Source organism: Pleurodeles waltl, chromosome 7 (assembly GCF_031143425.1).
Source record: "Pleurodeles waltl isolate 20211129_DDA chromosome 7, aPleWal1.hap1.20221129, whole genome shotgun sequence".
Lineage (NCBI taxonomy): Eukaryota > Metazoa > Chordata > Amphibia > Caudata > Salamandridae > Pleurodeles > Pleurodeles waltl.
Genome location: NC_090446.1, coordinates 647,810,738 through 647,835,979, shown reverse-complemented (window position 1 = coordinate 647,835,979; position 25,242 = coordinate 647,810,738). Strand labels below are relative to the sequence as shown.

At 44.7% G+C, this 25,242-nt stretch overlaps 1 protein-coding gene across 2 annotated transcripts in view; it reads right to left on the bottom strand.

The window, feature by feature from the left end:
• Positions 1–25,242, bottom strand: part of ERGIC1 (endoplasmic reticulum-golgi intermediate compartment 1) — a 270,638-nt gene that overhangs the window by 51,320 nt on the left and 194,076 nt on the right. For both annotated transcript variants that reach the window (XM_069244648.1, XM_069244649.1), the window contains exon 5: positions 24,763–24,887. In XM_069244648.1, the coding sequence (XP_069100749.1) occupies positions 24,763–24,887 (125 nt within the window). The remainder of the gene's footprint in view (positions 1–24,762; positions 24,888–25,242) is intronic.

Sequence of the window (25,242 nt, the reverse complement as noted above, 5' to 3'; positions counted from 1 at the left end):
TTGGGGTGAAGGGCAGCACCTTTTCATATTTATTTTGTCCTTGGGAAAAGAAGGCCCAAGCTTCTGCTACACAAACCCTTTGGCTTCCAGTTTACAGTACCACATTATGGATCAGGGAAGGGCATTGTCTACAGCAAAGGTAAAATTTGGGTAATTATGTCAATGCTGTTTGAACTTGTATTTAAGGTTCATTAATGTAAAGCCTTTATTATTAGGGTGAGTGGGCTAAGGAAATGCAGTATGCTCAGACTGCACTATTGATAGTAGTTCTAGTATAAAAATGTGTACAAACATTTGAGAAGTTTAACAATGTGAGGCATTGTTTAATGCTCCCAGATTGCTCTCTAATTAGATGCAGATATTTGCAGAAGCTTAGAAGCAATATAGAGGATTGTTTGCTTTTACAATCAAAATGTTCTTTAAAAAACAAAATGCACTGAGGAAAAATAGTTTTGCTAAACTACTGTGAAATGTTAAGCACTATTTCTTTGAAGTATCATTTAGTAAAAGGCTTTGATGCGCACTATTTCCAAAAAATATATCCATAATGGAAAAATCTGTGTAGTGAGTTTCAAAAAGTGAGAGATGAAAATAAAAAGGCATTGGCAAAGCCAGTAGGTTCGAAATTGGTCGTCAGACGTTTGGTTTTGCAATGCATGTCTTGTTTTGACATGGTCTTTGTAAAACTTTATTGTTGTGGAAGCTGCCCAGCCCTCACTATTATAAAAAAAAACTGTCAAAAAGCAAAATATTTTTGATCTCAAAAGGCACACATTGCCACAGTAGGTCCTGGCACTGAACAGAAGTACTTTGTGTGCCAATATGCTCCTTGTGAAACAGCAGAATGCTGTCACTTATAGTGAAGCCACCTAATAGAAAGATAGTGAGAGAGAATTTTCTTGGTTAATGCCAGACCTAATTTGCGGCCCAATTCTTAAAGGAAGTCACAAACGTATATATTCTTTCATTAGTGCAGATTAACAACTTATGAATTACCAAGAATTTACAGAAGTAGGCCAGGAAATGGTACTTCCAGAAAATATTTGTAAACTGCATTTTAGTTTGAGCAAATATGTATGTGTAGATTTTCTCATGCGAAAATCTGTTGAGCATGTACAAGTTTGCTTTCCCTCAAATTACTTTCCTCCCCCCCCCCCCCCCCCCAACTGTTAGGAATACATTTCCAAGCTTTCTCAGTTTGGGTAAAGCTTAGAGAGGAGCTGGCAAACGCCCCCAAAAACATGCAAGTTTGTAGGTCTGCACAAACTCAAAAGCGCATTTCATCCATGGAACTACTGCTTACGGCTACCTACAGCCCCAGTATGTACATCTATGGAAAGGTAGCAAAATAGAGGATTTGCTAATATACATACCCTACTGTTGTATGAGCCCTGGCATAATCAGAGAAGCTATTATCATAGCCCATACATAATAAGATTGCTGCCATAATCTTTCAGTGCACTACATGGCATCAAAGAGATGGGTAGATTTTGTTACAGGTGTTACAGGACAAGTAGATTTATACAGCAACGTGTCTCATGGGCAAGCAGATATTGTATTAAAATCCACACACCTGCTGCGATAAAGCTGGCTACTCAAAAAAGCATGGTTAGACTTACTCTATGTTTGAGGAATTTAGAAGTGTGAATTGCAGGACTGGAGGCTGCCCCTGGTCTCAAGACCTGTTCTTCACATTTCCATTCACAGCATCGACAAGTGGTATGTATTTTACTTTCCTCTCTCACATCTGCCCCCCCCCACTGCAAACACCAACAAGGACAACTGAAACCGAGAACAGCAGAACTAATGTTCCTGGATAGAACACTCTAAAATGAACACCCACTTCGCCTTACTCCCTTTTATCTCTACCAGCATGGAATACATCTGTTGGTTTGAAGAAGGCACAGTGAAAGGGTGAATGGTGAAGGATTAGGCCTAAGAATAAGAGTGAGAGAGGCGAGGATTTTCATTTTATATCAATTCTTACCAACAGCCTCCGTTTTTTGCCTAGGTATTTTTGTCAAAAGTGTAATTGATATTGATAATATAAAACACTACACTTTTACTGTGGTAATGCCAATAGGGTAGAATTCCCCGTTTTACAGGGCGACGAGGGTTAGAATTTTCGAAGTTGCACAAAGAAGGTCGTCTGTCAGGAGCTGTGGCTCCTTGATTCAAAAAAGATAAAGGCCAAAACTGGCCTTCCAGTAATATCAGCACATTGGTGGGTCTACCGAAAGACTGCAGCATTTCACAGAATAAGAAAAAAAAAAAGGTCGACAGAAGGTTTCTTGACCAGTATAGTGCAAGGCCATCACCTAGGTATTTTTATCTGTTTCCAAGAGGAAGTAGCATTGGTAGTCCTTCTCTCGGGCTTCTTTGAGTGCAACAGCCCCAGTTTTGAATATGAAGCACAGACACCAAACTACATTGACAATGGTACAAAAAATTGGTTTGGGAAGGCTGGGTCAATGCCAGATTGTTAGGCCATCAATGCATGATAAAGCTACGTAGAATAAACTCATTAATATAGATCCCAGTTCTCCGGAATACCTTCCCTAGAAAAGAAGGCTACATTTACAATAACTACCAGAGAAAGAGGCCCCATGCTATTATTTCTCTCCTGTGGTTTCTAGAGCTTGGCTTCTTTGTACTGGACTACAAGTGGCATTGGTGCAGGACCTTTACCGGTTACTAAGGCACTTGCACGAACTTCAGCTATACATATTTTGTATGTGGATGTGTTTCTTCTGCATTCAGAGCTTTTAATAACATGTTTGGATAGTTCCATGTACTGCAGGCATAGACTGAGCATCTGCTAAAAACTACATACTTAATACCATGGAAAGAATTCAAGGAGTCTAGGTTGATAACGAGTCTGATCAACCTGTTTATCTTGTGGAGTCTGATGTAAAAGCTTGCATAGGCCTAATCTTGAGACAGATGTAGTAGGTTAGTAAAACCCTCTCAGTCTTTTTGTCTTACGGATATGGGGCTAGCCTGGAAAAATGGGTGCAGAGTCTAAATTGTACGCTCACACCAATAAGTCCAAAGAAAGAGGCCTCAGCCAATCTAGACTACAGAGTCCATCAATTATTTTCTTTCCCATTATATAATCTTGGTCTGTGGGACCAGCCTCTGAGTTTCTATTGGCATATATGAGCAAGACTACTGCAGGTCACTCCTGGGGGCACTGTTATATTCCAATTGTTTAACAAATGCTCCAGTGGAACAGATCCTGGTCACTAAGAAGCATTCCATGTAGTACTTACCCTGGAGGACAACTTTTTTGACCATCAATGGAGGACTGTACTCAAGAACTCTGAAAAGATAACTATCTTCATTTGTGAAGTCCTCACTATATACACAAAGCCTTATGCGCAGCAAGGTTACTGACCCCATTCACATAGGACCTACTCAAACCTTACACATCCTAACAAATCCAATTCAGGCCAAACTACCAACAAACCCCCCACCTTCAATTGACCCTTCAAAGGGTGCCATGGACAAAGTGAAGGAATTCACGACCTCAGGAGTATGAATTGCTATATAAATGTTACCAATTAAGTTGTTAACTATCCAGAAACCGAACAGGGCCTCAAAAGGGCCAATTAAGCACTATATGAATATGAATAATTCAAATATAAAATCCTTAATTCGGTATGATAGACAGGTGAGGAGTGATTGACAGGAAAAAAGATAGAGGTAAACAAGGGTTCAGCCAGGTTCAGTAAAATACTTCTAATACACAATAAGTCGCATAGCTTGCCTCTTACTCAAAGCCAGAGAAACATTTTATGACGGTGCTCAAGTACATATTTCAGCAACAAAATAGTCATTTTGACACATGCTGAACACTATACAAGCCTGACTCTGTGGAATCTGTTTCCAGCAACTTATTTTTTAAGATTGAGAAAGAATTATAATGAAGTAAAAAATGAAGAAGTAGGGTTAAACTGAAGACATTCACCAAGGCATTTTTTGGTACAGTCCTCGAGAGATATGATAGAAAGAGAAACTGGACTTTGATTAACATTGGGCTCCAGCAGTGAATAGTTTCACAGTGATTGAGGAGCGGGCTGGTTGTTGACCAAGCATTTGAGGAGTTTACCTGGATGTGTTGGGGTGGATATGTAGTTGTGAGAGTCATGTGTGTCTGGCAAGGGATTTGACCAATAGGTTTCACTTGTTCAGTAACGCAGACTGTCTTCACAAATTTCATATTTCGGGATTAAGATGGGGTGTAAATAGGATGTACTTGTGGATGCCTTGCGGCCAGTGATCTAAAAGGCATCTTGATGTTCTACCGCTCTTAATATTTTGTGGCGTTGGGTAGGGCCGAATGGGACAGAAGGACTGAATCCGGTGGCATGAGCGTTGGTAGCTTATGTTGACCGGAAACAATTAAGCAATATTTTGGTTCGTTCTTGGAAGCTTCGAGACATTAGTTGATGTTTTGACTTTTGTGTAGTTGTTCTCAAAGGGTGCTTCATAGTCCTTGACTAGGCAATGTAGCTGGTCATATTATCGGTTACAGAATTCAAGAGGCTAGGCTTCGAGATGGTTTGCTGTCTATTTTTGTGAGTACAGGCATGGATGTTCTATGTAGAGGTCTGTTGTAAAAAGAGTTGCCAAGTGGTGATCCTGGTAAGGATAACATCTCAAGTTTATTGGCCTTGTAGATTTCAGCTTGGATGATTTGATGACCATCACCGGTATTGATGTTTGGATGTTGCCCAGGGAGCTGGATAAAAATGTGTGATGCCTACTAATGTTAGAATTTGATGATTGAATAATACAACCTAAACTAGTGTTGGTATGACCACACAGGCAACGAGGAGGCGGGTGTAACTGCGAGGAATCCACAGGTGACTACTGTATCCACCAGAAAAAGCATTACCGAGTGAGCCTCTCTGCAGAGAAGGTACAACCCAACTCCTCCCGGTTTGTGGATATACCACATCACAGTAGTGTTGTCTGTCAGGACTTGTATCGACTGACTGCAAAAGGACCCACAACTCTAACAGATTGATGTGAAACATCTGTTCTACTGGAGACCAAAGATCCTCGATCTCTAGGTCCCCCAGATGAGCTCCTCACCCTAGTGTGGAAGCATCCATTATGACTATGGTCACAAGTGGTGGAAGAGAAAACTGCCTCCCTTGAGACAGGTTGCCCTGTACACTCCACCACTGAAGATCCACTGCAGCGTCTCTGGAGGTTGTTATTAACGCCTCGAGATCCCCTTTGTGTTGTAACCACCACTTGCAGAGGCATCACTGAAGAGCCCTCATCTCCCAATGTGTGTGAGTGACCAACAGAATGCAGGAAGCGAACAGACCAAGCTGGTGTGGGGCCTTTATGACTGGAATAGCCGTTACCTTTTGAAGCATTCGAATCATCGCCTGTATGTCCTGAATCCTTTGGGGAGGAGGATAGGCCTGATTCAATGTTGTGTCCAGTACTGCCCCTCCGAACAGGAGGCGCCGAGAGGACTTCAGGTGCGATTTGGGCATGTTCAAAGAAAAGCCCTGGTTAACAAACAACTAGGCTGTTACCTGCAAATGGTGCACCACTAACTCTGGAGACTTGGCTTTGATCAGCCAATCGTCCAGTTAAGGGAATACTGATATTCCCTTCCTTATGAGATGCGCTGCCACCACTGCCATCACCTTCGTGAAGGCTCCTAAGAGCGGAAGTAAGACCAAAAGGAAGGACCCCAAACTGGTAGTGTTGCAACCCTACCACGAACCAGAGATACTTCCTCTGAGACTTCAGATTGGGGATGAGGAAATATGCATCCTGCAAGTCGCCAGACACCATGCAGTCTTCCTTGTCCAAGACGTACCTGTGGCAGGGTCAGCATTTAACTTTTCCTGTTTGAGGAACCAGTTCAATATCCTCAGGTCCAGGATAGGCCTCAAATGACCATCCTTCTTGGGAATCAGGAAACACCTTGAATAACATCCCTGACCCCTTTCCTGCGCCAGAACCAATTCCACTGCGCCCTCTAACAGAAGTCTCTGACCTCCTGTTGAAGCAACAGAAAATGCTCTTCTGAGCAAAAGGAATAACGGGGAGGGAAGGGAGGATGAGGAAACTCCTGAAAGCGAAGGGCATAACCTTTTCTCACAATACTGAACACCCATGAGTCCGATGTTATTGACTCCCACTCCTTGAGTAATGCAACAACCTTCTCCCCACGGGCATCACATGCTGTAGGAGGGGGAGAGAACTAGGGTTGCTTCCCTGACTGGTTCCCTGCAGGGGACGAAGAAGAGGAGGCGGAGGAGGAGGGATGTTGGACAGCACCTCTCGATCTAATCTTTCCATAACCTCTATAGGATCTTAGAAGGCTGCCGGACCTGAAACTGCTGTCTTCCATCAAAAGGATGAACCACGACCAAACCCACTGAATCTCCGAAATGGTCTATAAGATGAAGAAGACCACTGAAGGCCCAAAGATTTTGCAGTGATTCTGCTATCTTTAAATCGCTCCAGGGCTGAGTCAGCCTTTGCCCCAAACAGACTGGCACCATCAAAAGGGAGGTCCATTAACGTTGCTTGCACATCAGATGTACCTACCCAGCACCCATTTTGCAATCACAGACTTCAAAGCCATAATCCCTGAAGAGAAAGTCTTTTAAGCAGTTTGTTCCATCCGCTTTGACTCCCTATCCGATGGCATTGTAGAGAACGAGCCTGGCACTGTCTTAGAAGAACAGGAAGCCTGAACAACCAAACTTTCTGGCGTTGGGTGCCAAGTCCAAAATTTTGGGTCCCCTGGAGCAACATAATATCTCCAGGCAACAGACCTGGAAACTGCAGGAGTAGTCACTAGCTTTTCCCAAATATCCAACATGGGCTCAGTCAAAGGGTAAATGGGAGCAGAGCTTCCAAAGATGAGGTTGCGGGGTGCAATACGTCCGTTAGAATATAAGCCTTTACTTCTGAAGCAGGCAGAGGTAGAAAAGCTCTGAAACCTTTCGGATAACCCCCATCGTAGGTTGAAATTTCTGTCAAAACTGCACCTCCAGGCGACAAAATCTCCTACTCCGGGAAAGTGTCCAGTCCACTAGCCACACAAAGTCCTTGGAAATCATTAGAAGGTACAGGAATCTCCCTTTCTTCTAGTTGTTCTTGTTGCTCCTCTAGATACTGCTGCTCTTTCAGCAGCCGTAAGGCTTCCTTCCTGATCTATGCCTTGACTCCAAGCGCGGCATCGAAAAGTTCACAGACGTCGATGGCACTCGTAAAGGCAAAGTCGTAAGAGGAGCTGGATCCACACACTGCACCGGAGTAGACTGAGCCGACACCGCTCGAGGTCAGGCCGACGTTGGTAACGGCGCTGGAATCTGTGATGGAGGTGTCATCATTGGTGTCAAACCAGATGCTGGAAGAAAAGGCAAAAAAGGAGCCTGCCTGTACCGCATCGGCAGCCCCAACGTGAAGGCTAACTGCCTTATTGAATATGCTGAACATAGCATTAAGGAACAAGAGAGGACACATTCCCATAGCTGGAAAGGCAGGATAGCCCTGTTTCCCTTGTGGAGGTTGGGTCTGCTCCAACTCCTCAACCTCGAGCTCCTGATGCAAGGATGTCAAAGAAAATTGAGCCACTGGGCTCGTAGGTGTCACCGAAATCTCCACAAGTGAAGCCTCAGGTTTCTTCGCCTGGGGAGATACCGCGGGACTGACTTCCCAAGTCATAAGGTGTTGTGATCTTGAAGTCTGTGAAGGCGATCTAGGACTGTCTCTAGATGAACAGCGTTGCGATCCATGACGATGACGCTTCCTGTGGGGCTTTGAAGATCAATGTGACCAAGAGTCCCGAGATTTGACCTACAATGTCCTTTTTTCTCCTTTTTAGCTTTAGAAAAAAGAGCTTCGCCTCCCTCTACTTCAGAGCCTTCAGATTCATGCTCAGACCGGACGAGCACCCCACGACATCATGACCGAACTCAGACACCACAAAGAGTTTTCTTGCTGATCTGTCACCCACACGATCATAGAAAAAAGCTACGGAGAGCAAGAAACCGTTAGGATCGAAGGCGTGGAAAAAAAAGGGAACTTATGTCACCACTCCGGCGAGGACTTCTTATGGCTCTGATGACGTCAAATGGAGTCGCATGAGGAGCTGTGCTATTATGAAGTCCTCGTCGACATGGAGAGCTGGGGAAAAAAAAGTCTGACAAATGCTGGTGCATTGGGAGAATTCATAAGGTGAGAAATCATAAGGAGGGGAATCCACAGGTAGTTGTATCCATCAGCAATGTTAAGTTAAGTGCATTTGTAAGGTATTGAAGTGCTTTCTATATTTGTTTCGCTGCTGCCAAAAACCTTGTAGCTACAGTTGTACATATTTTTTTCCTTTTCTTCAATTTCTCTTCATTAAAGACAAAATTCCCATAAAGGGTGTCTACTCCAGGCCTGGCTGCCATCTCAGCCTCCATGGCCGGAGCATGTAACTTTTAGCTCACTTGCACTTTATGCAAGCTTTTCTACTCTAGAGGGCTCAGCTGTGTTTTGTGTTGGGCTCCTTTATGATTCACGAAGGGCTGGGCAGAGAGCTTCCAACTGGCTCAGAACAGACTCCCATTTGATTGGTAGGAAGGCTTGTCATTCTAGGATGGGATGGGATTCTAGGATGGGAGTGCTGCCAAGCCAGGTCTGCTAGGAACTGGTGGGCAGGTATTGGTATACACATTTGAGCAGCAGATAACTTCCTATGGTGTTTGACATGATTCAAAGCACTGGCTTCATGAGAAGTCTTCTACCTATCCTGATTTAGGACTGGACTCTGGTACAGCTCCCAATGGAAGGGGAACAATGTTTGAAGTTTAGTGTCTTCGGTCAAAATCAGTCTGGCGTCTTCTCATCCAACATTGAAAAAGCTGCAGTGTGTTTTCCAGTTTGCTTCCAGACAGGGAAACACAACTCATTCCATGGGCACAGATGTTTAGAACAGAGGGCAAGAGACAGCTGCACTAATGGCGAGGTGAAGGGATACATCCCTTAAGGAGGTAATATGACTGCATGCATATTACCACATTGCAAACAGGCCTCAAAATCACCAATTTGAGAGCATATAACCAGAAAACAAAATTTTACTCAGTTTGGAGCGCTAGAAGTCTTCGCACTATCTCAGACCACACATTTGAGGGTAAAGCAAACTAGCTTTGGGTTCTGCATGAACTGTGTATATTGAGCAAGGTAAGTATTACTCCATCTCCTCTCAGGGTAATGTAAAAGGCTGGCAACAATCAAGTCAGCATTACAATCCATCCCCTCTCAGGACACTGTAGAAGGCTGGCATTAACCAGGTATGCATTATACTCAATCACCTCCCCCAATCAGTGTACTGTAAAAAGGTTGGCACTAACTACTATGTCTTCCTATACCCAGTTGAAGTATGGTATTCTCTTGGCGACTACTTCCCTCGCTCATTATCCCCCAAAAGCTGGAAGCGGCCTAGTGTTCTGCCAGGATACATTCCAATTGGCACCATGGTAGGCTCTCTGGTCGGTGAAAGAAGAGCATGGGAAGTGAAAAGGGAAGTAACGCACTGAGAATAGTGCTACCTACAGATCTGGACTGAAGTCCTCAAAAGGGGAAGGAGACTAATGGAGATGACATGCTCCAACATTCAATCTCGACAGAAAATAAACTGGCTGTGGAAATAGCGGGCAGTCAGGCTGCTTTAATAGTACACTCGCCTACAGCCGGTCAGGGGGGTCTGGTCAACCCTCCCAAAGGCAGGCTTCTAAATAAGAGTCGGCGCACAGATACCGGGCACAAAGTTTGTTTTAGAGAGGATATTCGCACACGGTGCCTCGGACCCAAGGGAAGGCATTTTACTGCTGTTCTGGGACAATACTGCTTCACAACAATAACACTAAAACGTGGGACAAAAATAATTTTCAGAATTAATCACAGCCTACCCGCAGTGGAAACGTCTGGTAGTCGGCTTCAGTTCTAGCAGCAGAATGGAACAGCATGAGTGTGTGCAGATATCCTTCGGAGAAGGAGTCCCACTACGGCATAGTTAATGAAAAGGTGTAATGAAAATACAAGCAGCGCACGCTGCTCAATGGTCTATTGATAAAGGGTGTCCTAATTACCAAACTCCATGGCGTTAACTTCATCCATGAAGGTTGAGGGAGCCCTACATGGATTGGGAACAGAAACATGCAGGTTGCACATGCATATCCTCTGTTGGTGAGCAATTTCCTTTAAAAGGGCAAAAAAGCCAAGAGCTTTAAACTGGTTATGGCTTACTCTAGAGAAGCCACTATTTATTTAAAATACTTTGCTTCAGCTCAATGAGAATGTGTCTATGTGACGAGCAGTATCACAGAGCGATTCACTGCAACCTCCAGAATAACAGAGAAACACATATGGAGGCGAGCACACATAGCAGTGTATGACGTCCCACACCGTTTGGCTACATTTATTGTATCTGAATGAGACGGACCACGCTTTTTACATATATTTTCATTAAGACACAACTTTCATCATCTTTCTACGGGAAAGAGACAATGAGTGTTTAATGAATTTCCCAGCAGCATGAGGTTAACTGAAACGCGGACGTTTTCTGCCTCTCTCGGTATCCTGGTAACACTGTGATGGGAAGCAAAGCATGTTCGAAAATAAGGCCAAAATATGTTGTTAAGGTGGGATCTCGCTGGCAGCATAGATAGGAGTGCGTCTAGTGCAGATGTCGTCCATCTGTTTGCCACACACAAGCACACACCTAAACACCGGTGCTCCATCCTAATATATCCGTTCTAATATCAACTTGCGCTTAGACTCCACAATATCGACTACCAACACATCACCATGATAAGCAGATGTGAAGTTAATAACAGTAGATCTAGACTTGCCTACATAAGCTTCCCTTGACGATATTTTGTTAATGGTTTAGCCAACATAACAAGATATTACTGACATTGATATTGTAACATTCAACTGTTCTGTGACCTCCAATGTTCCTTTCTAGGTACACCCCGACCATTATCTTGTAAGAAGTGATTGACAGGGTGGTGTGAACCTGACCTCTGGCACATGGCCACTAGGAGGGTGCGGGGGAAATGGACATTGTCCAGGCCAAGACTTGCACTCTGTGCCTGCACCACACCTTCAACCAGTGGCAACACATTACACCACAGATTATCTCACAAAAGAAAGCAACACGCCCGTCAGATGAGTCACTGCCATCATCCATGGCCTAAGGTTCACCTACCCCCAGGAGGAGCTCTGGCTTGCATACATACAGCTCACGCAAACAAAATTGCTTGGCTGCGAGTAAAGCGAAGACAAACAATAAACTAGAAAGAACCAGAATGAAGTCTTCCAGCTATGAAACCGGTTGATCCACTCGCAAAAGGGTGGCGGGCAAGGAAACGTATGCATCTCCTTGGTGGAGAGGCACGTCAAAAGATTTTTGGTTCTCAAAGACCCCACCCTTACGGGCAGAGGTATGTAGAACAGGTCTTGAGAACAAATGAACTTGCAGTTAGTAAATTTAGTTAGCATCACGGATTTACAGTAGGTATATTCATATCCAGTGGGTTCAGATTCAACCATTTCTATCTTTGGGCAGATGTTTTCAGCATCTGTAAAACACACGTCTGACATTAGTATCGCTTCTTCGCACGAGGTGTTCTGAAATGAGTTTTTTTTACCTACCCATGGCTCTGGGTTTGCTTGCTGACTGCAGTCTACATTTGCAATTATGTCATGTCTTTGAAACTTGCCAGTGTCTCTCTTAACATGTGTCCAATTTGTAATATGAAGTTTAAGCACTAGTTTTACTTACAGAATGACTGTATGTGGTCATGTTTGGTGATGGGGTGGCACGGTATTTATTCTTCATCGGACGATGACAGCATGAATTAAAAGTGGGAGAGGTGTGGCCTGAAGGATTTACCACCTGTCTATGAACGTCGCAGGTTGAGGCGGTGCCATTTACAAGGAAGTTAATATGTGCTGTTGTTGTTTAGTCAGTTGTGTAAGCTATTTTGAACATGGCTGTTCCTTTGTGTCTCATACTCCACCGGGTTTGTGATATAGCTGTCTCCTTAGCAGTTAGTACTGCTTGGAGTGACAATGTGTGCGACCAGGTGCATGTGTACCATGTGGGATTATTGGCAGATATCCGGTCTATGAGTATGTATTGAGTTAAGTAAAGGAAGACTTAAATCTGGTTGTCTAGGTGGCATACCTGGGTGACAGGTGTTTTTGAAAACATTGTGGTGTACCCGTGCTTTTGGGAAAATTCTCACTCTACTGCGGTTTATTATGCTTAACACTTGTCATAAAACTCACACCACAATGCTTTGTTGCTCTTAGTTGTTTTAACTCTCCAGATTAACCTTCAGGGAGCAGCTACAAGACTTATCAGTATGTACTTCCGTAAGAAATTTGCTTTTTCTGGGTGGACATGCAAGATTTAGCTATTTTTAGTAAGTATTAAAAGTCTGATTCAGTAGTGATGCCAGATGTTTAATTTCCATGTATTCTATAACTTTCCCCAGCCAGTACTTTGCCTTAATAAGGTGTGAATGAGGTATGAAATTCCCCCCTGGAGGTACACAATAGGTCAGTGCGATTGACAGGTTGACATGAATGGGCAGGGGCGACTCCTTTGAGCTCATGGAAGGGTGGAAGCTGTAAGCATCACTTGTTACATTAAAGTATCAACTCATGCTTGACAGGTTCGCTGTGTTTCAGTGGCAGCTGGTAACTATAGCGAGTGGAGAGGTGGTCAAATGGGTGGGTGCAGTACAAAATACTAAAAAAAAAAAAAAAAAAGAGAAAAAAAAAAAAATGTAAAAGTCAAATAAAAGAAAAGTTACTTACCGGGTTTCTGCAGAAACGTCTTCCTCGCTCTCTCGCTCTCATCATCTTCTCTTAACGTCACATCCAGAGCCCCAGCTAACTCACTTAATTGATCCGGCTGCTGCTCTCATGCTGTTAATCAGCATGGGAGAAATGCTAGGATTGGAGGGAACAGCCTCTCTCAGCACTTCCGAGGACACTGAAGCCCTATGCTTTCTCTCAACCCAGCTGTGTCAGACAGCTGAGTTGAGAGGTTAAAGTTGCACATGACAGGCTGGCCGACTGAAGATGGATGGCCAAAGTGACATGCGCACTTTTAGTACACAGGCAGCCCACCACTGCTGCCACTCAGCAGGCCAGCCCTGGCACTCGGCTCAGAATGGGTTGACAAAAAATAAAACAGTATTGAATTAACTTCTTTACCGTTTTGTTTTTCATCTCTGGGGCATTTTAGTGGGGAGAAGCTCCTCCACTCTAAAGCAGGAGCCACCCCTGCTGGGATTACACACAACACTTTGGTGCATCTGTAAAGAAGTGAACATGAGGCCTAGATAATTCTTACCAGTACCTGGCTGCTGGAAAACCCTCCTTTTATTCTACCAGCCTTCTGTTGCTGGGTTTACTTGGAGTGCAGTGGCTGCTTCAAGCTGGAGTTTAGGGTTGGCTATAGGAAGACACTAGAATTACCACAGCACACCATCCACACTCAGACGCAGACCCAGCCTCAGTGCCCAAGTTTAGTGTGGCCGATTACATTTGCCATTCCGAAGATGCCCCATGTCCGGTTAGCTACGGACATTTTTATCGTATTGGTTATGGCGTGTCCAGAAGTCCTTTCCAACTAGTAACTCATGCCAGGCATAAATGTGGCATCAACAGTGATGGACCTGCTGTCTGACGGGAGGTGTCCTAGAGGACTGGACATGCTGCCTCTTGTACCCAGGACAAAGTGAACTCTAAGGGTCATAAGGGTGACCTCCTATTCAAGCTGAATGGATACAACAAGCTACAAGATGCCCTTCCTTCAACTGCCCAGCTGACCAGTGGCAACTGAACCTGGACTGGACCCTGTGTGTTTCTAGGTGCTTCCCATGAAGTCCTAGGAGACTTTAGAAGTGTACTCCTGAGGTGGGACATAAAAGACTAAAGGGAGGAGGTAAAATATTTGACCAGGGCATACCTGGTTGCTGTATCCTTCCCATGTTCTATCACGGTCAGCAACAAATTGAGGCTGGGTTCTGGTCTACCATGACTACTATCACGGGCACTTTGTGCTTCTCAGTGCTGTTTGTACTTAAGATTTAAACATTTATATCTCTGGTTCCCCTTATATTTTGGTCTCCTGGGGGTCATTTTGTTTATTAAAGTTTACTCTATGTTCCCATTCGTTTTGGGGGATTTTTATTGGTTTGCATTTTGAATGTATTTTGCCTGTGTTAGTATTTTGTTACTGCATAAAAACTTTACAAATTGCCCTGAGTTAAGCCGGTCTGCTCTGTGCCATAGCTACTAGGGTGTTGAGATTAGGTTAATTTAGTAACCTTGAGCGTTCACCTGGACAAAGGTTCTGATTATTCCTTGAAGTGGGTAGTCAACCACCCCAAATGATAACCCAATTTCTTACAATGTCATAACAGAGCAACGAAGGAATGAGCAGAGATGGGGTCCAAAATTTCATTTGTCTGCACATAAGTGCAGACAAATAGGGTTTCACGACAGCCAGTCTTTAAAGCTGAATGTATTAAAGCAAAACTGGAAGATTTAGTCTGCTTTAGCCCACCACCTGTGCGGAGTAAGTGTAGTTGCACCAGTGTGACATGAGCTTTCCTCAAGCACCGAAAACATACAGTACACTGGCGGCAGCAGGTTCCCTCCTGAATTGAATTGAAGAGGCATAGCCTTGCAGCAATAGCTCTAGTGATAACAAAAACCACAGATCCAGTCTCTTGAGAGGCAGCTGTCTGCTTTCATCAAGCCCTGTGGTTGTTTGGTTGTTTATTTTCTTCACTATTTCCAAACTTCGTATATTTAGTGTTCTTTTCTTGGATTTACTTCCTTAGCCAAGAAACTTTACCAAACCACTTGTGCAATAAAGTTAATTAGGTTTAGTACGTAAAATAATTACAGCAGAGTTAAAATCATTACAATTGCATCACATCAAATACTTGAATAACGATCTCTTGCCTAATTACTAAAAATTACTAAATGTAACTATTAAAATCCTGCATTAGAAACCATACTTCTCCTATTAGTATAGTTTTAACATGGGCATTTTTCAATGTTACTAAAGGCAATTGTCAATGAGGTTTAAAAATCTCCCAGTAAGTTGGGGATCTGATTCCATGCACTAAGTCTCTACATTACCATATATGTCACTACAAATGCCTCCGTCTTAATAACAATCTCATCTCTGTTCTCACGCGCATTATATGGAACAAAGACTCTGCAGCCTGGTATGATAGTCAAACGTGGCAAAGCCTTGCTTTAGTGTGCTAAATCGATAATTCATAAAGATAATCAAAACGATTTCGAGTCTGGTTATTAATCAGTTTTGTTTAAAGGACAAGGGAAGACTGAGAAACGTTTGCTTTGCACTGCTAAGTATGTTGTTTGGGGTATGGCACGGCATTTTCCCAAATATCTTCTAACTGTAATGTTTCTAAAGCTTGTCCAGAAATATACTCCAATGATTCCTCACCATCAAAGCAGTTTACCGAAAAAAATCGCTTCCACTTAAATGAAGGGAATGCTCATTTTTTAGCGCAATATGCCACCAACCCAGCTGGCAAGATGTACACGTCTCCACAAATTAAACTCCAGGTGCACTTGTTCTTCTGGAGGGGAATTTGGCAAACAAAACAGCAAACAATGGATCTGGCAAGATCCAACCACCCTGACCTTTTTCATTGGAAAACTACTAAAGAAAGGTCTTTGTTCCATGCGCCTTACGTGGGGTTCTCTTTTAGACAATTTCCCAAGAAACTTAGCTACTTTTAATTTGACACATTGTTCTCCACACAGAAAAAAAAAAAGTGTGATCCAATCAAAACTCCAGCTAACATTAACATATTTTCAGTATCTTGCTTTGTCGATTCAGCGTGTGATTTGCTTTTAATCTCATTGTGTTGGCTCTCTTTTCCTTCACAGCACAGGTCAACCCAAGTTAGAAAATATATGGAAAGGTCCTTTTAAAACATGCAATCCTTGAAACTAGCCCTTGACCTAAAAGTTGCAATCATCGAATTGGCTGGCAGACAATGTAGTTGTTTTTTTCCGTTAAACACATATGTTATAATGACACTGCATGTCTCACTTTAAAATAATCTTCCAATCCAATACTATTTGGTATAGTTCTGATCTGAATTCAGTAAGGCACAAGGAGCCTAGAGGTTTTGAAGGCTTTGGAGCATTTATCCCAATGATACAGGTTTTCTCAAACTTAAAATACATCAAAATCTACACAAACCTTATAGCCTCGAAAAACAGGCCTGATAGTCTACTTTACAACGTGAGGAAAGTTTATTTTAACCTCATTCTCTAGAAAAACCCCGAACACCTCATATTTGTATCTGTTGAAATACATATCAACAATGTATTTGCTGATACCATCCCTCCCACTCATGACAGAATTCTGCAATGCCTGTCAGATTTAGAATATCAGTTACCAAGCCCAACCCTCAACTATCTCTAAGTCAGCTTTCATGGAGCCCACTGTTGATGTGCTGAAAATAGCCTTCCTCCCACCGTCAGCAAGGTTAATTTCTTATTCTTACTCCAAATGTAGCTGGCCATCATCAATTTGTTACTGTTCCATCTTACTTACTCTCTTTGCGGGGCTTGATGGCTTAACTTAGTTTTTATCCTGGCAAGCTGTAACAAGGAAGCTTATCCATTGATGTATCTCCAACCCTTTCATCTTCAAGCCTTCTGACTCTAGATGTACACAGCATCAAGCAAGCCACACTACAAATGATGGGTAATGTACACTGAATGTTGGATGTCCCATACGTCTCTCCCAAGGCTCTTCGTAGTTCCAGATCCCTCTGTGGATTCTGAAACTATCATCCATGAGGTTGTATTTAACATTCAAAAGATGTGCTCTGTGGCACTGTCCTTTTTGGCTCTCTGTTTATCTGAGCCACTAACATCATCAGATAGTTTGGATGGGTGGGTGGGTGCAACTGTGTACACGTCCCCATGACATTCTTTGCAACTAAGGAGTCAAATTAGCATTGCCTTTTTACACCTAAGCTTAAGAAATAAAAACAAAAATAAAAACAAACAAAAAATAGTATTTGCTATGTAGACTCCGGGCAGCAGTACATTATCTCCCAATCCACGTAGGGTATTTTTTCCAACCCAATACTTTAGAAAACAAACTTAGACTCATCTGTTTCACAATGTATAGGTGGTAAGTGTTCAACTCTCCATTAGCAAAGAACTTGAATGTCCCACTGGCATCTTAGCATCATGTAAATGCACATAAAATAAAGACTGCATTTAAGGTCACACTCTTCAGGGCCAACTTTTAGTTTATGTGGAAAGAATGAATAGCCTGGGTTCTTCATGGTACTCTTCTGTTTGCAACTCGGCAAACAAAGGCTCCTAATTGACGTGAAAGGATGGGAGGATGAGTGGATACATGAGTGAAAGGGAGGAAGAATGGATGAGTGAGTGAAAGGTTGGATGATGGGAGAGGATGGATAGATGAGTGAATGAAAGGGTGGATGATGAGTGAAAGGATAAGTGGATAGATGGATGAGAGGATGGAGTGAAAGGCTGAATAGATGGACGAGTGAAAGGGTTGGTGGATGTAAGGATGGATGAATGAAAGAAGGGATGGGTGAGTTAAAGGGAAGACAGATGGGTGTCTGGATGAAGCGGTGAATGGATGAACAAGTGAATTGATTGATAAGTGAAAGGGTGAACAGACGGAAGAGTGTTACAAATTGGGTCTCTAGTTGGCAAAGGTATGTACCCTGTCCAAGTAGGGACAGCAATTGAAGTCAGGGTAAGTAAAAAGCACAACTTAAATTAACCAGTGCTCACCTTCTGGCAGCTTGGCGCAGAGGCAGCAGGCTTACCTTAGAAGGCAAAGTGTAAAGTATTTGTGCAACATATACACAGTAATCACAAAGGGGTCACCACAAAAAGACTCCACACAGATTTATGAAAAACAGAGGATTAAGTTATTTGTGTAAGTGAAGGTCAAAACGACAAAAATACAATTAATCGGTAAGGAGTTGTGTATTTTAAAATGACTTAGATAAATAAGCAATATTAGGCAAGATTATCAGGAATCCAAATAACAATTTGTCTCTGTGCGATCCTCACGGCAACTGAGGAGTGCTGATCTTTGGGCTAGCCAGTTAATAATATTATCGTGTGGGAGAGTGCCCTTGCGAATCCCATGCGGTTTGGGAATGGCACGATGTGCTCAAATAATGTTGCTATCCAGACAAACAATGGGTGTGCCCCCTCTACAAGAGTTATGGTAATTTCCTACTTCACTACCCGGCCACCAAGCGCGTGGAGACAGAGGCCAGAATCTCAACAGTACCTTTGTTTTCACATCAGAAGCGCTTGTACGCTTCTAGGCAGAATATTATGGTCAGACTACCTTTTCACGTCTCGATGCTGCACGACACTGCTACACAGCTCCGGACACTGTGGGTGGGGCTGGCGGCTTGAGTCCTGGTCGCTAGCGATCTTGCTCCCGGAGCTTGCACTGCTGCCTGGAGTTGCACTTGAGGTGCTGCAAGAGTGCATGCAGGTGAGAGCAGCCCTTGCGCTGCCTCAGTCCAGTGAGGTGGGGACCACATCAGTGCAGCACGCTCTACCCCAGGGACAGGCACTCTGGTACAGAGAGCACAGGGGGGCGCTACCGAGCTCCACCTCTTAGCAGTGTGAGACCCAAGGGGGAGCTCGCTAGGAGCATGGGGTCTTTGATGTCCCGGAAACCCTCACTAGAACTGGAGGCAGGTCAGCAGGCACTTGGAGACACTCAAGAGACTTGCTGGTTGATTGGTTTGCAAGGCAGAGATCAGCAGGCAGCATGACAAGGCAGAGCAACAATTTTTGGGAACAGTCAATCCTGGCAGAGTGGTGATCCTGGCACACAGCATTCTTTACTTCAGCAGAGTTTTGAGTTCAGAATTGTACTGTTTCTAGGGGGTCAGAAACAGTACTTATAATAGAAAGTGCCTTTGATATGGGGGTGACTTCAAAAGGTTTCTTTGAGGTGCACAGGTCCCCCTTTCTGCTCAGCCATGGCTCCAGACTATCAGTGGGAGGTAATCCGCCCCTTTGTGTGGGCTCTGGCCACTACCCCTTCGAAATGTAAGTGGAAGCCCATCCCAAACTCCTCCCCAGGAAGACCTAGCAGTATGCAGTTGAGTATCCTGCGTTGTGGGTGTCTGAAGGGAATGCACAAGTGCAGCTGTTGCCTAGCCCAGGCCAGACGTGTACTGGAGACAGGATGTAGGAACAAAGGACAGTTAGGGCAGAGAAATGACCACTGTCTAAAAGTGGAATTTCTAAAAAAAAAAAAAAGTAATAATTAATCCAGCTTTACCAGTAAATAGGATTTATCATTACCATTCCAATGCTACGACATGATGTAGCAACCCCTCTATGATCAGGAATTACAGCTTTAAAGTATTTTAAGGAGTTCCGAATGCTGGCCTAAGAGAGGGGCAGGCCTCACAGTAATGAAAAACAACTTTGGGAGTTTTTCATTACCAGGACATGTACAACTAAAAAGTACATGTCCTGCCTTTTACTTACAATGCACCCTGCCCTATGGGCTATTTAGGGCCTACCTTAGGGGTGACATATACAAGAAAAGGGGAATTTAAGGCTTGGCAAGAGGTTTTAAATGTCAAGTCGAGGTGGGAATGGGACTGCACACACAGGTTCTGCAGTGGCAGGCCTGAGACACATTTACAGGACTACTTAAGTGGGTGGCACAGTCGGCACTGCAGGCCCATTAGATGTACAGGCCCTGGGTATGTTGTATACCACTCTACAATAGATGTACATGTAAATTAAATATGGCAGTTGTGGATGCACCAATGTTACCATGTTTAGGGGAGAAGCACATGCACTTAAGCAGTGATTAGCAGTGGTAAAGTGCCCAGAGTCCTAAGGCCAACAAAACGTTACAGCAACAAAACATGAGGCGAAGGCAACAAGTCTGGGGGAAGACCACCCTAAGGATGCCATGTCTAACAAAAAGTAAAAGGGTAAAGTAGACAGATGGATGAGTGAAAGGCTGGATGGATTGATGGAGTGAAAGAATGGATGGATGAGTGAAAAGGAGGATGAATGGATGTGCGAAAGGGAGAATGGATGGAAGGGTGGGTGAAAGGGTGGATGGGTGAAAGGGTGGATGGATGAGTGAAAGTATAAATGGATGAATGGGTGTAAGAGTGAAATGGTGGACGAGTCAAAGGGTGAATTGATAGATGTGTGGAAGAATGAGTGAAATGATGGATGGATAAGTGGAAGGGAAAAAGGATGGATGAGTTTAAGGGTGGATGATGAGAGAAACGATGGACTGGTGAGTAAAAGGGTAAATGGATGGATTGATAAGTTGATGGATGAAAAGACAGATGAGTGAATTAAAGAGGGTAGATAGATTAGGGACAGATGAGTGATGGGTGTGTTAAAGGGTGAATGGATGGATGGTTCAAAGGATGAACGGCTGAGTGAAAGGGAGGACGGCTGAGTGAGAGTGAAAGGGAGGACGGCTGAGTGAGAGTGAAAGGGAGGACGGCTGAGTGAGAGTGAAAGGGAGGACGGCTGAGTGAGAGTGAAAGGGAGGACGGCTGAGTGAGAGTGAAAGGGAGGACGGCTGAGTGAGAGTGAAAGGGAGGACGGCTGAGTGAGAGTGAAAGGGAGGACGGCTGAGTGAGAGTGAAAGGGAGGACGGCTGAGTGAGAGTGAAAGGGAGGACGGCTGAGTGAAAGGGAGGACGGCTGAGTGAAAAGATGGCCGATGGAAGGGAGGCAAGTGAAAGGATGTATGACAATGAATGGATTGATATGATTGATGGATAGGTTCGGAGTTAGATGGATAGATCTGGATGGGCAGACAGATGGACGGATGGACAGAATGGTGAGAGAATGTTGGGTAAAAGACTGGATGACAATGTAAAGGTGAAATGGTGAATTTCGGTGGGTGGAAGAATGAAAGCATCTAAGTGACAAGCAAGCTCTTCTGGAGACTGTCGCAATGACTTGCTTTGCTTAATTGATGCCGTAACAGCTTTGGATGAAAGTAGGGGATATATGAATTTTATGGCTACTTCCTTGGAAGTGGACATGTTGGTAATGCTCAGTTAAAATGATGGGTTTAAGACATTTTGGCCCTCATTTCGAGGCTGGAGGTCATCAAACCGCCAGCCTTAATGTGGCTGTTTTGCCGTTGCGGACCCGGCAGTAAAGACCGCCACATTACAAGCTGTGGGGTTTGGCAGAAGCCAAACTGCCACAACGCCGCCAGGTCTGCCGGTGCGGTTGCACAGATGCAGCCACCAGTGAGCTCCTCCAGCCCGGCGGCAGGCCTCTGCCTGCCGGACAGATCATGAGGCTGCAGACTGCCAGGCTTTCTGTGGCAGTCACCCTGCCACAAAAATCCTGGTGGTAACGCACCCGGCGACAGCAATACCCATTCCTGTCACCGGCACATGCATCCCCGCATGTCCACACACATGCAGACACCTCCCCTCCACACACTTCCAAACACCCCCCCAAGTAGACATCCATTCTAACACCCCTAGCTGCTCTCACACTGACATACACCCCCAACTCACACGTAAGCACCCCCTCCACTTACTTTCACATACCCCCAAGGCTCCTCTCTTAGCCCAACTTTGTTCAACGTCTACATGGCCCCCTCGCACAACTGGCCCGTCATCACAACCTCAGCATCATCTCCTACGCCGACGACACCCAGCTCGTCCTCTCCCTGACCAAAGATCCGCTCACTGCCAAAACCAACCTCCACGAGGGACTAAAATCCATCGCCGAGTGGATGAACAACAGCCGCCTGAAGCTCAACTCCGACAAAACGGAAGTCCTCATCCTCGGACGCACCCCCTCGGCCTGGAACGACTCCTGGTGGCCCACCGCCCTCGGACCCCCACCCACCCACGCACGCACGCACGAAACCTCGGCTTCGTCCTCGACTCTGCCCTCACCATGTCCAAACAGATCAACGCCGTCTCCTCTTCTTGTTTCAACACCCTCCGCATGCTCCGCAGGATCTTCAAGTGGATTCCAACAGGAACCAGGAAGACGGTAACTCAAGCCCTCGTCAGTAGCAGACTTGACTATGGCAACGCACTCTACACAGGCATCCCAACGAAAGACATCAAACGACTCCAACGCATACAGAACGCATCCGCCCGCCTGATCCTCGACATACCCCGCCGATGTCACATCTCCCCCCCACCTGAAGGACCTCCACTGGCTCCCGGTGGATAAAAGGATCACCTTCAAACTCCTCACCCACGCACACAAGGCACTACACAACACCGGACCCACCTACCTAAACACCAGACTCAACCTCTACGTCTCCACACGTCAACTCCGCTCCGCCAACCTCGCCCTCGCCTTCGTCCCCCGTATCCAGCGCAAGACCTCTGGCGGCAGATCCTTCTCATTCCTCGCCGCCAAGACCTGGAACTCTCTCCCCACCTCACTACGCCAGACCCAGGACCTCCTCACCTTCAGGAGACTCCTCAAGACATGGCTCTTCGAACGGTAGCAGCACCCCCCCCCCCCCCCCCAGCACCTCGAAACCCTGTCGGGTACATAGCGCGCTTTATAAATTCATTGATTGATTGATTGATTGATTGATACACACCCCTCTGCATACATTCACATACACACCCCCACTAAGAGACTTACACATATGCACCCCCATTCGCATGCATCCCAATACACACACCTACTCAATTGCACTTCGACACAGCCCGCTCCCCTCCATGCAGACACACACCCCAGCCGCACGCATACATGCAGACACCCCCACTCACTCAAACACACTCATACACCCCCATTCACACATAGATGCACCCCACCAACACTCTCTTCCCCTCCCCCCCCCCTCAGACGATCAACTTACCTTTTCCGGTGAGCTGGTCATATGGGAGAGGGTGGGTCCTGGTTTTTGCAACGCCAGCACCACCACACCAGCAAGACTCTGGCAAGCTGTATTACAGCTCGTAATACGGCGGGCGGAGTCTTGCTGGCGTGACTTTGCTGGTGATGCAATCTCCTCTTCAACTCCACCGGCCAGGCCGACAGAGTCAGACTTCTGCCCATAAGTGGGCAGAAGTCCAAATACAGCACTGGCTGTCTGTTGACTGTATTGGCTTCGGTGATCTTTGGAAAAGACCGCCGAAGTTGTAAGGAGGCCCTTTGTGTACATGCCATAAAATGTCAACAGCCAAGTGTTAAAAATTGAATCACATGCTGCAAAGGAGGAGAGATCAGGCAACAAATGCTCAAGTCTTTTGCAAATCCAATAGTCTAACTGTATGACATTGTAAGACTTCATATCCTTGGTTACATCTTCAGTCAGCTTATCCAATTTTTCCACGCCTTCAAGAGAATCTTGACATGGATGAACGAAAATATGTTTCTGCTGAATGTTATGAGGATTGCAATTCTGGTATTAGGCTCCTTAAAATCAGGTAACATGCACAACCTCTGGAAGCTTCACCTATAAATGCATTGAAAACATGAAACGATATCTCTCAAACGCAGCCATCTGATCCATTGTTCAACACCAGGCTGCGTCCATACCTAAATACGACTTGGTCTTGACTGAAGGCTTAAATTTAATCCAAATCAGGAAACACATGTTCTTCCAAACTAGCCACTAGACTTTAACAATATTAATCTTAATCTTAAAATATCAACAATATTCGACAAACCTTTATTAGTTGCTGGTCAGTGAACAGGACAGTTAAATACCAATTGTTGGTCAACAAGGCAACGTGTAGAAATGCCTCAAACCATGGTTCAAAGCTCCCCGCTATCAACCCTGCAGCCTCACTCTCCTGTACCATCACTGTGGTCGATCCTCAACCTCTACAGGGACTGATAATTTACAGCACAAGAGAAGGTCTAAAGAATGCTTTGTTTCAGTTCCTCAGAGACATTAATTACTTTCCTCTTGCAATCAGAACACAACTTACAAATCAAGAGCATTTTAATAACCTTGTCCCACTCATCTGCAATTTGATCTACCCCTCTGGCAAGGAAACTGGGCACTTGTGCGATACACAAACTTGCAGTGGTTATGCCAGATATATCAACCATCTTACTGTGGGCTTGCCCTGGTCTCTGACCACTTCCAAGGCAATGTAAACATATGACTGTTGTCAGACACATGCAATACCCGAAGCAGCAGTCACCAACATGTGTTTACAGTGTTGCCCAAGCTTTTGAAGAAAAATAAAAGGGGCAAGGGTGGAAAGAGGGCCTTGGGAAAACTACACTACAATCAAGAGAACAACTGTGAGTCAGAGGGGTGTAGGTGGGTTAGAAGCCAGTGGATGAATGCTCCACGAGGTGGAATGCTACAGGCAGTGAAGATCGAATGTTGCTATGTGAAACAACCCTTGAGCGTGGGGAGCTAAACCACCTATTTAAATGTAAAATAATGGCAAAAGGGAAGAAACAGATTTTCAAAGAGCAAGCACAGAAAACGTAAGATAAACAGACTCCTGCCACTGCTGCATTATTTTATTAAGGCAATTCTAACTTCAATTGTCTTTGCTACATAGCAGAACTTAACTGAGCAGTTAGCCATAAAAGCAAAGTAGTGGAGATGAGCAAAGCCCTGTGAAGGCAGAAGAAGGGGCAAAGACAGAAGAGCTGAAGTGACAGACAGTAAGGTTCTCCTTACCTTGTTTATGCTGAATCGTCCCTCAAATCTGCAACCATCCCCGTTACTGAGGGGGAATTTCATGGAGTTGTCGATGTGGCCAACTTCGTGTCGTCCCATCTCATCCTGAATATCGAGCCCAACCACTGAATGAAACGGAGAAGGGGATCTTAGAACACAAGTAGACCAGAGACACTGCTATCCAAAAGATATTTCTCTTCACTGGCATATCTAGAGCAGTCTTGGTAAGGGACGGAATATGTAACTGATAGCAATATCCTATGATCTTTCCCCCACAACAATAGGCTTCATCTCAACTAGGGGAGGTCTAGTTATCTCACGTGGTATCATGAAGAGGAGACCACTTGGAGACAAAAGGTCACCATTTTTATCTTGGGGAGAGGTAGAAAAGGAAAAGACTGACATGAGAAAGTGTGCAAGGAAGAAGAATTAAATATACATATACTGGTCATCCTCAACAATGTCCAGGCTTAGCTCTAG